Genomic DNA, 15,346 nt, shown 5'->3' with positions numbered 1-15,346 from the left:
ACACCCAGGGCAGGATCTTTATTTTGTTCACTGATGCATCTTAAGCGCCTAGGACAGTGCCTAGTATACACAACAGATGTAAAACAAGTACATTCTGAATGAATGAACTCCTCTGTCAGGTACCGGGCTAAGTACTTTATATACACTATTTTATTTAATCACTAGGGCAACCTTGGGAAGTACGCATTAACCTCATGTTATAATTGAGGACCATAAAGGTTAAATAAATTGTGCAAAGATACACATTTCTAAATGAAGCCAGGACTTAACTCCTCAAGTATGCCTAACTCCAAAGCCTTGACCATAGTTTTCTCAAAGTTGGGTGTGAATGGGAAGAGAACTAAGCTGCTTGAGGAGGTGACTAGGCTGAGAATTTGTAGAAGACACTGATCTGCGGTCCAATATAAAAAGCAGAGGCAAATAATTAACATGGGGGGAAATTACTTCCATTTTTCTTTGCTTCTAGTCCTAGTCCTAATCCTATGGGGACAGATTTAAAAGCTAATGGTTATCAGGAGACCATAAAAAAGGAATAAGAAAAATAAGAGACCCCATAGTTTGAGCTCCATGGTTGAGAAAACATGGGTCAGTATCTTTTCTCTAAATTCACTGGTATACTTTATCCCACTGGAATGGAGCAATATAGTAGTAGTTTCTTACTTTTGTTTTTTGTGCCTTAACATGTTTTTTCCTTCTGGATTCTATTGGTACACTACAGGTGTTGAAAAGTATATTTAAAAAGTACATGATCTACGTATAAACATTTATAGATTTAAATCTGTGGGAAAGATACTGAATTTGCCACTGTTACTACTCTTGGGATACAGCCACACTCATTTGTTTACATATTGTCTATGGCTCCTTTTCCACTATAACAACTGACTTGAGCAGCTGCAATAGAGTCCATATGCTTGCAAAATTGAAAATATTTGATATGTGCCCTTTAACAGAAAAAAACTTCTAAAACAAATGTTAATAAAATATAAGTTTCCTGATAACTTGCATCAGTTCTATCAATTTTCCAGGTATATCTGAAAACACATCCCCCAAATGCTACAATAGCCATACGACATTTTTGTTACTATTGGTCATGTAACTGAAAACATATCAATGGCTTAAGTCCAAGAATGTGGACTTCAATCTGGTAAACAGTTACCATTAAATTAATTTAAGCAAACATACTTTCTAGTAGAGTTAACACCCATTTATTAGTTATTAAATACAGGAAGACTTGGGTAACTGTGAGATGTCCATTCTGAAGTTTAGCATCAAAGGTGAATAAAAAGCTTTTTTTGGTTTCCATCTGTAGTATCTGAGCTACCATGTTAAACAAACATTAAAAAAGTGTTTTGGGGGGCGCCTGGGTGGCGCAGTCGGTTAAGCGTCCGACTTCAGCCAGGTCACGATCTCGCGGTCTGTGAGTTCGAGCCCCGCGTCAGGCTCTGGGCTGATGGCTCGGAGCCTGGAGCCTGTTTCCGATTCTGTGTCTCCCTCTCTCTCTGCCCCTCCCCCGTTCATGCTCTCTCTCTGTCCCAAAAATAAATAAAAAACATTGAAAAAAAAAATTTAAAAAAAAAAAAAAAAAAAAAAGTGTTTTGGGGGTACCTGAGTGGCCCAGTCAGTTAAGTGCCTGACTCTTGATTTCGGCTCAGGTCATGATCACACAGTCCTGAGATTGAGCCCAACATCGGGCTCCACACTGAGTGTGGAGCCTGCTTGGGATTTTCTCTCTCCCTCTCTCTCTCTGCCCCTCCCCTGCTTGTGTTCTGTCTCTCTCTCAAAATAAATTAGCATTAAAAAAAGCGTTTTGAGGGGCGCCTGGGTGGCTCAGTCGGTTAAGCGTCCGACTTCAGCTCAGGTCACGATCTCGCGGTGAGTTCGAGCCCCGCGTCGGGCTCTGGGCTGATGGCTCAGAGCCTGGAGCCTGCTTCCGATTCTGTGTCTCCCTCTCTCTCTGCCCCTCTCCCGTTCATGCTCTGTCTCTCTCTGTCTCAAAAATAAATAAAAAACGTTAAAAAAAATTTTTTTTTTAAAAAAAGTGTTTTGAACAAGAAAAAAATAACTTCTTCATTGAGTTACACTTACACACACAAAAACAGACCAAAAAAGCAATAATCCTACAATGACTTCCCAACTTCTTCCTTATATACAAGAATTACAAGATAGTAAAACTTGGATCATATGCTTGTAATCTTGCAAGCAAGCAAGCTAATACATAGGAAAGCAAATTACTTATTACTCATTCTAAAAATTCTGTAATCTATTTTCCCTCTCACTTTCCAAAGACTAGTTGGTTCATCACCCACAAAAAAATCAAACCTTATTTCATAAGATTAAAACAAAAAAATTCTTCATTATACATACACAAAACCAGAAATCTTTTTCCTAATACAAGCTAATACAAAGATCTTTGAATTACAATATGTATTGTGTTTTGCAAATAAAGTGACAGGATATGCTATTCATGACGACACTTAAAAAATTGAGCAAGTTGATAAAAACAGGTATGGAAACACACTGTAAAGGAAATCCAAGAAATACTGAGTATAAAATGAAGCCAAAAAATATTTCTCTTTAAATATTTTATTTCAATAAGAGTCAACTTCTACATAAAAAGATGAAGCAATCCGAGATATTATTCAATAAAATTTCAACAAAATGTCATACATTTAAACCAGAATTTAATAGAGCTCTCAGCTTACACATTTTACAGCTTCAAACTAAACTTCCACCATAAAAAATTTAAGGCATTGATTTATTTTCCCAGCTTTTCCTCAAAATAAAAACATTATTTCCAGGTTAAAGTTTTCACTGTTCTTATCAAAATTAAATTTGAAGTAGTAACAGAAGTAGAAAGTTACCCATGAGGTATTTCTAAATATTATTACATTTTATGGCTTTTCCCATTTTTCTCTTCTTTTTATTTTTTTATAGCATGGTAGTCACCTAGGTTAGTAAAACAAAAAATTCCTGTTAACACTTTTAAAGGAATTAAGTGTTATATGTTACACGTAAGAAAGCACACTACTCATCTTTAAGGGCTAGAAGTTTCTATGATGAATATCATGTACATGAAATTAGTTATAAAATCACATAAAAAATTTGACAGCAATTTTTAAAATTGTACTACATTCTTATAACATGAAAACAAATCTAACCATATGCCTATATAATCACACCTGTGATCTCTTCATTAAACTGTAAATCTTCCGATAATCTCTAATACAACAATCCACAGTATTTCAAATTGCAAAGAAATGTTTCCTACCTTGCCTGCTTCTCTTTCTAAGTCCACATACTCCCGGCTAGGTGTCTGTCGTTGTTCTCCCTGCCAGCTGGCCGGAAAAAACTGGAGAGATAGATTGGTTCCTGTGGCCACAAAAGCCTTTTAGAAAAATCAATACAAACAGGATCAGGAGCAGGACATTACATAAATTATGCAGGCAGTCATTTATTTTTACATCAGTTTCTGTCTTAAGCCAGGCAGCACCGAGAATACTTAAAAGTAAAAAACACACACTCATCATTTTTCTTAAGTATTAAGTTACAAACATCTGATTCCATTTTGAGGACATTTGCCATTGGCTGCTTAAATATAAAATCAGACATGGAATCAATACTTTCTTTCAGGTCATTTTTTGCTGACGTTAGGATCTTGCATTGCTAATGTCTAACCAGAAGCCATCTCCTTGAATTTAAAAACTTCTATTTTTAAATGTGAAAAACACTGAAGATCTAAACATTTTGAATTTTAAAGCATACCACAATTTAAAGTTGTATAAATGGAGACATTTTAATTTCTCTTGATTTCCCTTGCTCAATGAAACACTATGCTTTAAAGCTCAGGTTAAAAATGCTCGCGACTGTCTCTTCGGATAAATACATTAGCATATGATGTGATGAACTTCTCATCTGGCTACAACCTTAGGTGATTTAAAAAATATGCATTTTCTAAAATTTAATTTTAGGAGAACTGGATATGACTATACAAACGAGCACTCATCTAATATTTATAATAAGATTTGGATGCATGGTTCAACATATGGAACAATCTAAAACCATTTCAATAAAGTATTCTGTGTAGCCCCTAAGCGATTTATATTTCCTCCAAGTAAAAAATGGAAATAACGGCGTCCCTCTTCCCAAGGGAAATTCAGAGAGAAAGAAATAAGTAAAAAACATTTTGAAAAAAAAACAAACATTTTTAATCATCTCAATGTAAACTCTTCTTTCTTTGTTGAAACGAGAGAACGTTTTTGTTTTATTTTACTAATTAAAGTTCTACAACATACTTTGTGTTTCCCATCAAGGAATCTTCATCTGAAAAAGCAAGGGGTTCACATCTGGGGTAATATGTTTAAAGCCACTGGCTGAGTCAGCTACCTGCTAGTACCCCTGAGAATTTATAGCTTAGATTCTTTAGAGGTAAAAATTTATTCCCTATTTCTATTATTGGTATTTCAGGTACAACTGTCAACATAATTACTAAATCTCTACAGATATTTTTGATAGTATTTCCCTAATCATCTGGATACTCTTTCTTGTGGCAAATATTTTATGTGAATAGGGACTGAACAAACAACAATATTACAACATTAACCTTAAAATAAAAATCTTCCCCCATTAATAAAACCAAGTTTAAAAAAACAATCAAATGGAGTGAAACGAACCTAGGGTTCAAAAGAAAAGCAGACTCTAGAAGGCAAACTGCCTAGGCTGAAGTAAGTGACTTAGCTGTACCTCGGTTTCTCCAGTAATTAATATTTGTAAAATACTTACAATAGTACCAAGTAAATGCTATTTAAGTATTTACTAAATAACCTAAGAGAAATCATTTGGAACCGGATAAGAGAGCTAACTTTTTCAGCCTCAGATAATAAATTCTCAGAGTGGAGTGGTGGCAGGCAGATAAGCGATGCAGCCCATCAATGAATGCCTTGTGTCCAAATCTCCAGGCGTGTTTCTTTAGTATTCACCTAGTAAACAAATCCTTCCACCCGCAGTGTACCCCAAATCAGCTCAGTGCTAAGTAAAGACAGTCTACAGATCTTATTACCTCACCTCCTGTCTGAAGACCAACCTCAGAAGAGATTTCCTGCTTCATCACTTCATGCCCATTATCTCATCAAGATCCCTCTTTCAGAGAGAAGTGGTAAAAAACAGATCATTCTAGAATAGCATTTCACGAATTTATTTGACCACAGAACTCTTTTTTAATGGAATATCTATGCACACATAACTGGGAAAATTGGTTCAAAAACATAAAAATGCTACAATGTTATCACTGACTATATATAAGATTTCCAGGTTGTCCCGGCGATTATTTTACAGATTTCACAAATTAGAAAATAACACCCCTTGTGTTGATCCAACATACCTTTATCCTGCCATCATCAGGATTAAAAATATAATTTTTACTGCTGTCAGAGTAGTCACCATACCTGTCCTAAGTATTCTTCTCTTTTATTAATCATTGGCGTTGAAGACTTCTCCAACACTCTTACCACAATAAGAACTTACCAGGAATAAATCAGACTTTACCCAACAGATTCTACCCCTCACCCATAATCATTTTTATTCATGCTATGATATGGAGTCTAGTAAGTTTTATAGTTATAATCACATCTATCTAAATACAAAATAAATTCATTAACTTCAGTGACACACTAAGGAAATGTTCAAAATTAAAAGAATAAGAGGAGAGGGAAGGTTGGTAATAGTTTTGGAAACTATGCCTATATACTATACATAGCTGCTGTCAAAACACAGGCAAAATAATGCCTTTTCCACACCTACTTTCCACAACCAAATAAATAAAAGCCACACATTTCCTAAATAAAAAAAATAAATTTTAGACATTATATTAGGTAACCTCTAAATTCAATTAATCAAGTACCAATGATACAAAAGGCATTATGCCAAGTACCTGTTTAGGGGGGAGTATATTAATGCATACACCACAGAATTAATGTGGTCTCCACCCTCTAGGAGCTAGGGACCTCATTACTTAAACGTGGAGAATACTGAATTAAGGCTGGGGCGGGGGGGAACTATACAGAGGGGGAATGTGAAATTCCTTCCCAAATACAAATAGTTACATTATTCAATGAATTAAGACATGCATGCTACCTTAAGTGTACATCTTATACAGAATTCAATCTACCCTTTAACTTTTAATACTTGTCAGATATTAAGAACTTATTAAAATTTGCAGACCAGATATTTGGAAGAGAAGAAGGCCTAGAATGTTTGTCTGATTTATCCCTGGAAGAAATATATGGTAAATACAAGCAACTATTTATAATACTACAATACAGCAATTCAGATATACTGTGGGTTAAATTATACTCCCAATTCATAATTAAATACAGCAAAGTCTCTGATATGACAGAAAACACCCTAATAGCTATGCTTCACTAGGTTTCCAAAAAAAAAAAAAAACCCCTCAGCTCTAAAAAATCATGACAGTACTTTGTGCCTTATCTTTCACACTTACATCAATTAACTCCAGGAAATCCACTGGTTAGGTATACCATCCACCTTTTGCAAAAGGAAACCCAGACAAAGGATGATACAATCACCGGACCAACTAATGAATGATTCTTCTACTACTCAGTGCCAAAACCGAAAATATGTCTTAGGCATTTTAATCACATAATTATTATAACTACTCAAGAAACTTGGAAGTGGGCTAAAAGCTAGAGATTTTCTTTCATAACATTGACTAATGACCAAATATTCTAGAGCTCCTAATAAATTTAGCCAGTACCTTTCACATTACCTGTAACAGAATTCGAAAAAGCCTTCATTTTAAATAGCAAAATATTCATTTTAAATATTCTTTAAAAACAAAGTTGATTTAGGTGATGAAAATGGTGAATTTCATGGCATGTGAATTGTATCTCAATAAAGTATATCGTCTAAAGGAGAGGGGAGAAGTTAATGTTTCAACATGTCTTCCTATTGTTAACCCGAATTCAAACTGCACCCTGGCTTCAAGTCTCTGCAAATGCAAATGGGTCCAGTTCAGAGTAGATAACTGGATTCCATTACACAGTATTTCAACTTTTTAATTTTTTTAATTAATTATCTATCTCTTTTTTTTAGCTTCTTCCTACTTACTCTTTGGCTTCTTCACTGCCTCCTCATTAGCACCTCCAATAGGACAACCCAAAACATGAGACACTTGAAGGTTTGGTGGACGCGAAGCACTAAATCTACCACCTAAAACATGGCCTCAAATCAACTGTGGGTTTCGCAAATCCATGCAATTCTTTGGGAACTCCAGCACTAAACAGGGTATGTTTTTCAGGTTTGAAGAAAGACAATGGTTTCTTTCTGATTCTCCCGAGGCTTAACATTCATTCTAAGATGGCTCATTCTTTAGGGCTTTTCCCCCTCTACTAAGACAATAGATAACTGGCATAAAGATTTATTGTAAGCTATAATGGGAGTGAAACAGCTTCACCTACAGATTTACCAACAAATCCCGCGTCTTAGAAACAAACTATCGTCCAGGAATCAGATCTTTGAATGAAGCCTTATTCTTTTTCCGAATGGGTGTTTTCTTCCGTACAAACACGCCAAACCCTTTATCAGTGTCACAGCCTGTACAATGAGCTTTCCTTGTACAGTTGGGCTCCGGTGTGAGTTCCACACGCGGCAAACTGTCGAGTCGTGCCTGGGAAACATAACCGACCCGCAGAGGGCCACAGGGAAGCGTCTCCCCGCGAGGACGCGGCCCGCCAGTGTCTTGTTTCTCATTTTGAATCCCGAGTAGGAAGTGAGACGGCGCCCGCTCAGTTCCGGGAGCCGCGGCGTCCGCGGCGCCGTCCGGAACCGGCCTGGGCCGCGGCGGCCCCCGCGCAACAAGTGACCCGCGCGCGCCTCGGTCCCCGCGCCCTGAGCCCCCCGTTCCCTTGCCCCGCCGACTTACGATTTCCGAGCGGCCGTCGCGGCAGGCGTTCTGGAAGCGCGCCTGGCGCTCCTCGTGGGGCCGGTCCCTGAAGCCCGTGTACTTAATCTGCAAGGCAGAGACGACCCGAAATCAGGAGCCAAATCCGCGACCGCCGCCTACGCGCCCGCCCGCCCCGCGCGGCGCAGATAAGGACAAGCAGAGTCTGCGGGCAGGCGGCTGCCCGGGCGAGATTGCCCCTCTGCGGGCGCGCCACCCAAACTTTTCTCTGCCCGGGCCCACTCGGGGCGCGCCGCGGCCTCCGCGCCGCCTGTCTGCCTCACCTCGCATTCGCGGCTCAGCTTCCTGAAGAACTCCTCGTTCTCGAACTTGCTTCTCTGGTCAGGCACGACGCGCGGCATCTTCCCGCCCTGAGGCCGCGCCGGCCGGCCGGGCTCCGGACTTGCGCGGCACCCGCTGGCCGGCTCCGCGCTGACCGACTGACCGCCCACCCGCGGCGCCCTGACTCTCGCTTCCCTTTGTTTCAGGCGCCCGCCCGCGTGGGCTCCAGCTCCCGGGAGTCTGAGGTGCCGCCGCCCGCTCGAGCCCAGCCCACGCCGCCGCCGCCTTAGCCGTTGCCTACCGCCCGCGCCGACCCAGCACTCGCCGCCCCTGGCCGCCGCCGCCGCCACTTCCTCTCGCCGCCCACCTCGCAAGCCCGCCCGTCCGCCCCGCCCCGGTCGGCCCCACCCCTCCTCCTCGTGCGCCCGCCCGCCCCAAACTCCGGCAAACAAAACGCACCATTCACAACTCTGCGACCGGAGCCGCGCATGCGCCGCCCACCCGCTTGCGGGGCGGCTGGACTGCAGCGAGCCAGAGGTGCGGCCTTCTCACCCTTGCGGGCCCGCGGTTTCCTCTGTGTGGAACTGCTCTGCGGACATCTGCCCGGACCTTGGAGAGAGGGAGCCGCTCGCGCGGTTCCTTTCTGTCGACTGTATGAAACTTTGGGGCTTCTCAGCTGCTTGGAGTGACCCCAGATTGTCACCTGAACGTGAGTGAGGAAACTTAAGTCCTTGGGGACTTTGTGTCCGAAAACCGACAGGGAGGGGTGTAGGCTGTGCCTATCAAAGATTAAAGGTGGAAACAAAGCAGAGAATCTCGCTGAATCCGCATCATGGTGGAAAGGTCTGAGCTGGTGGGAGTCAGGCCTTAGCTGGGATTTCACTCCACTGCTTACACAAACCTTACACAAGCACTGGATGCTAAGCCTCAGTTTGCCTGTTCGCAAAATGCAGACACTCACAAGCTCTCAGTGTTGGCGTTGAGAGTCTTTATGTAGGTCTAACACATAATGAGCACCCAGTAAATTTAAGTTTCTAAAGAAGAAAAGTTGAATTATATAACCTAAGGCCAGCCCATATATTTACGCAAATGTGCAGTCAAGCCCTAAAAAAGATTCACAAGTTATAGGCAAGTTATTTAGCCCAAGCTGGAGAGAGTCTTACATGGGATTTATAGCAGAGCCTGACTCAGAGTTGGTCCTCGATAAATTCTGATCCTTAAAATTCCAGCTAGCCAAAAATTCAGTGCAGAGATTGCAAATACAGGGTGCCTGAGTGGCTCAGTCAGTTAAGCGTCCGACTCTTGATTTCTGCTCAGGTAACGATCTTAAAGTTGGTGAGTTTGGGCTTCAAGCTGTCAGCCTGGAACCTGCTTGGGATTCTCTCTCTCTCTCTCTCTCTCTCTCTCAAAATAAATAAAGGGGAAAAAAAGATGGCAAATAGGTGCCAACTCTGATTGATAGTAGCTGGCCATATTGCAAATTTAAAACTCGCAAGAATAAGTGTTGAGGGCAATTGGCAATGTAGACCTGAATGCAGGGTGGGGCAGAATTTCCTAACCCTGTCTAGTTTAATCTCAGTTTTACAGATATGGAAGTGAGCTAGGGTAACCAACTGTCCAGCTTTTCCAGACACGATCCTGGTTTTAACAATGAAAGTTCCATGTCCTAGGAGACCACTCTGTCCCTGGCAAACAAGGATGGTAGGTCACCCTAACTGAGGTCCAGAGATTAATCAATTTCCCAAGGTCAGGAAGGGAGTTTTCAGTAGAGTGGAACCTGTAGGTTAGTGGTTTTAACAAACACACTTTCTGAATAGCAAACATAGAATCAACTCTTTCCAAGGGCATGCTTCCCTGGCCCACAGCAAACCTGTGTGAATATATGAGTGTGCACAAATAGAAAGGGTATAGATACAGATGGGCCTCCATCTATCTCAGATTCTTCCCTCAAGTCTCTTTCAGTTGCAAGTGACAAAAACCCAATTCAAGTAAACTTAAAGGTACAAAGGGACCGTTTTATTTTAAGTAAATAAATCAAAGAGAGGGATAGATAGTCTCTTTTTCTTTTCTATTTCTCCATTTCTTGTCACTGTTTAACTTTCTCATGCTCTCTTCAATGCCATTCATTTCCTGGCAAAGGATGGGAGCAGCTACTTCTCCATTTCTAAGTCATATTTCTGGGAAGGACTTTGGCCCAGTCTGAGTCACATACTCTCCCCTCTACCAAATCACCATGTCCAGGCTGACATGATGACATTGGTCAGCTTATTACATGGGCTTTCCCATCAGGACTGTTAGAGGCCTGGAATGGGCAGCTTCAGATAGACCCTGATGAGTTGAAAGAAGGGAAGAGCAGTTTCTCCAAAAGGAAGGAGTGAAAGTGCATTGTGGGCCTACTGAGCAGTTTGTATCAGCTACAGCTGGCAAAAGATGCCATTTTTAAAAATGTTTATTGTTTTGAAAGGGAAAGAAAGAGAGAGCTCGGGAGGGGCAGAGAGAGAACTCCAAGCAGGCTCCTCGCTGTCAGCGCAGAGGCTGACTCAGGGGCTTAATCTCACAAACCATGAGATCATGACCTGAGCTGAAATCAAGAGTCAGACACTTAACCAACTGAGCCACCCAGGTGCCCCAAGGTTGCCATTTTTATTTTGCTGCCTAAAGGTTCTGGTGAAACTGGAGGGGGAGCTCCAAATCATCATAGGAAAAGTGTAGACAAAACCAGCCTTAAAACATCTGCATCTTATGTTGAGAGGTGGTTGAGGCAGCATCCACTCCAAGGCACCAAGGTAGAAGTAGAATTAAGCCACAAGAAACAGAAGCTTTCATCCATCTGCCGCCTCTGCTTTAAGTCTTTCCAGTCCAGCAAAGACCTTCGGACGCTAGGACAATGCAGCCATTGTCTAAATGAGAGGCAAACGATGACTTTGGTACCAGTCAACAGGACTGTCTGAAGGCCAGTGGTCAGGGGAGCAGAGTTTTGGGGGTCAGCCTCTACGGTAGGAAAAGAGTATATCCCATGTTGCACCATTCAGCGCCATCATAGTCATTTAGGTATACTTTAGTATAAAACTTTCCATTTCTGTCTCTAAAGAATGATCCACAAGGCAGCACTCTTACTCCACAATGGGTCCAGGTAGGGCTCATAGACCTACAGCTGATCTTGGCGGAGGGTGGGAGTACAGAGCAGGACAGAGTACACAAATTGTCAGCCTCATGGGGGTAGGGAGTGATGTCTTGAGGGAAAGGGATGAGAAAGCCTGCGAGGCAGATCCAGAACAGCAGCACCACAGACAGCCTTTGGCAACTCCAGGCCACAGGATAACCCACTCGGCATTGTCTGGCATCCAACCAGCCAGGACGCCTGGGAAACAAGCCGCAGGCTGAAGGAGGCCATCTCCTCGGCTGACCTCTGTATGCCTTTTTTTCTTGTGAAAAAAATTTTCACTTATTTAAAAAAGTTACATTAAAGGAAATTAATAAAGGCAAATTTCACCCATGTGAAATTTAGGTATGTTTAACTCTGTGTTTCTGTCCAGCTCGGTATGGATTGGTCCAGGCACTACCCCATGGAGATGTTTGCTAAGAACCAGCTCTAATAGGATCCAACTGTGGACTGTGTGTATCTGTTCTTTGCCTAGAAACACCCTTCCCACTCCCCAAACCTAGCTGAATTCTCTCTGAAGCCCTGCTGCTTGGAGTCTTCCTTTCCTGAGGATTCAGCCAGCCTAGGGCCTCTTCTTCCCTGTCTTCCTGGAGCAGCTGCTCCTATAGGACTCCCTGACCAATCTTGAATGGGTGGACAGAAAATGCATAGTAACACTGAGCAGGGGATGGGAACCCTCAATTGTTCGACCCAACTGCGAAGCTGTGAGCTAGGTGTTTTTATGACCCTTATCTCAAAGTTCATTCAGAGAACCACTTTCCAAGACAAGTCTTCTTGTCCCAATCTGACAGATGAAGAAATAGAAAGTCTGAAAATGTAAATAAGTGACCACAGGACAATGACAAGACCTTGACCCATCAGAGATAACAAAATGGCATTGGGGTATATCATCTTCATTTACTCCTTACTATAATCCTGCAAGTTTGGTATTATTGACTCTATTCTACAGATGAAGAAAAACTGAGGCACGGGGGGGAGGGGGCAGAGGGGTGCTGGCAATCCCAGGTCTGTGCTCTTAACTATTCCAGCCTAAGGCATCTGCTGGTGAAGATGCCAAAAGCTCTGCTTGTCTCTCTAGCTGAACTGCCAGCTCATGCAGAGTTGCGGCCAAGGCCCTTCCTTCTCAAGCACCCTGCCATGCTCCAAAGGGTCCCCAACAGGTAGAATGAAGGAATCCTATCATGGGCCTTATGGCAGAATCAGTTCCTTGCCCTTGATGGTTTTACATTCCTGCCCCTGAGCCCAATTGTTTGTCTTTCCTTGGCTTGGAAGGTCAAGGCCTAGACATCCTTTCTCCCTAAGTCCAGCAGAAAGTATGGCTTTATCTAGGTATGGTGTCAGCAGCTCCCCACATCTGCGTCTCCTCAAAGAGAGGGTGGGGTCTTCCCACACCCCTGAGCCTCTAGTGTATTTTTTTCTAAGGAAACAGTTTCCCTTCAGTTACTAGGGAAATATTGTGCCATCTTGAAACAAATAGGATCTGGAGTCACAAATGAGACTTGATGGGGGTGAGAGAGAAGGGAAATTAATGGTTGGCACAGTTCCTAAAGCCCCAGCTCTACCTAGCTTCTAGTCTGGGGATGGAGATGTGCCTAAGTCTGGGGTGAGTGTGTCATCTGCCTAATTGAGGCAGTTTTCTGGGCCCTAAAGAATTTTTTTTTGAGATATAATTTAAGTACACCATAAAACTCTCCCCTAGGTCCTTAAGAATTTCCCCTCCCAGGAGGTTCTTCCCCTTCTTAGCTCCCCTGCCACCCTCCCCCACCAGCTCAGCCATCCCACTGGGAGAGGAAAACTGAGAGGAGTAAGTTTCCCCAGAATAGCATTTCTTCAGTGTTGGGATCAATAAACCCGTTTGCTTAAAAGGAACCAGATGATTTCATCCTTATAATTACAAGTTTGACGTTTGCAAATCTTGCCCGGGCCTAAGGAGCCTCTTTGTCATGGGAGGCGTAGGGGTTTGTCTGGGTGCCTGAGGATGGGGACCGAGCCTTGTGTACTGGGAAGAGGGCCAGGCTGGGGTCAGGAGGCCTAGCTGACCAGTCTTGGAGGGCTGTTTGGGACTGCTCCCCTTCTCCTCCCCTGCTCTCCCAAGTTTCTGGCGGGTGATGGGAAACAGACGAGACTAGGGGACTAGAGAATGGCAGTGGTGAGCTCTAACCGCACCACCCCTCCCCCGAGCCCCTCCCTCAAGTCTCTCATTTGCCTATGGCAGAGAGGCAAGGACTGTCAGCCCAGCATTCATGACTCCCTTTCCTTTCCAATCCCATCTCTCATCATTTCTCCCTGTGGTATGTGGCAATCCAGCCATACTGACCTGTTACATTTCCCACATGCCTCAGTGCCTTTGCTTTTACTGTATATACCCTCTATCTAGCATGACTTCCTCCCCTTTCTCTGCTGCAATAACTCACATTTTTTCTTTGAATATAAGTTCAGGGGCCTTTGATTGTCCTCCATAGACCACTCCACAGTGTCCCTTACTCTATCATTTGGGCCATACGATGATGCATCAAGGAGATGGCCAGTACACCTAGGACATAGTAGCATCCTGGGAGGATTTGGCTCCCCACTAATTTGTGTTCGTTTTACTACTGTGCAGTCTTCATATGAGTGTCTTTTGCCTCACCCTTACATTTTTTTAATTATTTAAAACTCGTGCATATTTTTTGTAGAAAACTGAGGAAATATAGGAATATAGGAAAAGAAGATAGTCTTACCACCTCAAAACAGTAATTTAATTATAATTAAATATACAGTAGGGTGCCTGGGTGGCTCAGTCAGTTAAGCGTCCGACTTCGGCTCAGGTCATGATCTCACGGTTCTCAAGTTCGAGCCCTGCATCGAGCTCTGTGCTGACAGCTCAGAGCCTGGAGCCTGCTTCAGATTCTGTGTCTCCCTCTCTCTCTGCCCGTCCCCTGCTCATGTTCTGTCTGTCTGCCTCTCTCTCTCAAAAAAAAAAAAAATTTTTTTAATTTTTTTAATAATTAAACATGCATTTAAGTATATTTTCTTTGGCCTTTCTCCAGCTGTGTTTCTTCACATAACTATGCTGGTTTTTTTGGTTTTTTTTTTAGTTATTTATTTTGAGAGCGAGACAGGGAGCGTGAGCAGGGGAGGGGCAGAGAGAGAGGGAGAGAGAGAATCAGTGCGGAGCCCAACTCGAGCCTTGATCTCATGACGAGATCAGGACCTGAACCCATATCAAGAGTCGGACACCTTGGGGCTCCTGGGTGGCTCAGTCGGTTGAGCTTCCAACTCCAGCTCAGGTCATGATCTCGCAGTCTGTGAGTTCGAGCCCTACGTTGGGCTCTGTGCTGACAGCTCAGAGCCTGGAGCCTGCTTCGGATTCTGTGTCTCCCTCTCTCTCTGACCCTCTTCCGTTCATGCTCTATCTCTCTCTATCTCAAAAATAAATAAACATTAAAAAAAAAAAGAGTCAGACACCTAACGAAACCAACTGAGCCACCCAGGTGCCCTGCACATAGTTATGATGTTCTATGGTACAGTTTTGAATGGCCTTTATTACCTAACCTATGGCATAAGTATTTTCCCATGTAATTATATAAAACTAATGACATCCTGGCTGATCTCCTATTGTTGGGCATTTATTCAGGTTGTTTCCCATTATTTACTGTTATAAAATAGGCTTCTGTGAACATTGTGGTGCTTAAGGATTTTTCTTAATGTTTTTGATAGTGATTTTAGGGTCAATATCCAGAAGCAGAACCCCTATATCAAAAAGTATGGGTATTTTAAGATTCTTGATATTTGTTGCTGGTCAAATTTCTCTTTGGCACTGCCTCTTCTCTCTTCCTGAGTCTTAAAAATCCTTCCTCCCCCCATTTTTCTTCTCAGTGTCTCAGACACAGGAAATGCCAACCAAGAATAAACCAAGACCTGCAGATAGAGATCAATGGATCAATAAAGGAGGTTGAATAATTCAA

The 15,346-nt window shown here is 42.6% G+C and overlaps 1 protein-coding gene and 1 long non-coding RNA gene across 3 annotated transcripts in view; one reads left to right on the top strand and one right to left on the bottom strand.

The window, feature by feature from the left end:
* The window catches only part of CBFB (core-binding factor subunit beta), a 53,882-nt gene extending 45,339 nt beyond the window's left edge, over positions 1-8,543 (bottom strand). For both annotated transcript variants that reach the window (XM_042920805.1, XM_042920804.1), the window contains exons 1-3: positions 8,239-8,543; positions 7,937-8,023; positions 3,269-3,385 (exon numbers count right to left, since the gene is read on the bottom strand). In XM_042920805.1, coding sequence (XP_042776739.1) covers positions 3,269-3,385; positions 7,937-8,023; positions 8,239-8,316 — 282 coding nt within the window. In that variant the 5' untranslated portion in view covers positions 8,317-8,543. The remainder of the gene's footprint in view (positions 1-3,268; positions 3,386-7,936; positions 8,024-8,238) is intronic.
* A 47-nt stretch (positions 8,544-8,590) lies between these two features.
* On the top strand, positions 8,591-15,346 carry LOC122209130. Its single transcript, XR_006197460.1, has 2 exons — positions 8,591-8,945; positions 15,258-15,346. It is a non-coding gene; the product is annotated as an uncharacterized LOC122209130 (long non-coding RNA).

Source organism: Panthera leo, chromosome E2 (genome assembly GCF_018350215.1).
Source record: "Panthera leo isolate Ple1 chromosome E2, P.leo_Ple1_pat1.1, whole genome shotgun sequence".
In the NCBI taxonomy this organism is placed as follows: Eukaryota; Metazoa; Chordata; class Mammalia; order Carnivora; family Felidae; genus Panthera; species Panthera leo.
Note: the sequence above shows the minus strand (reverse complement) of the source record. Positions and strands in the feature narration are given on the sequence as shown.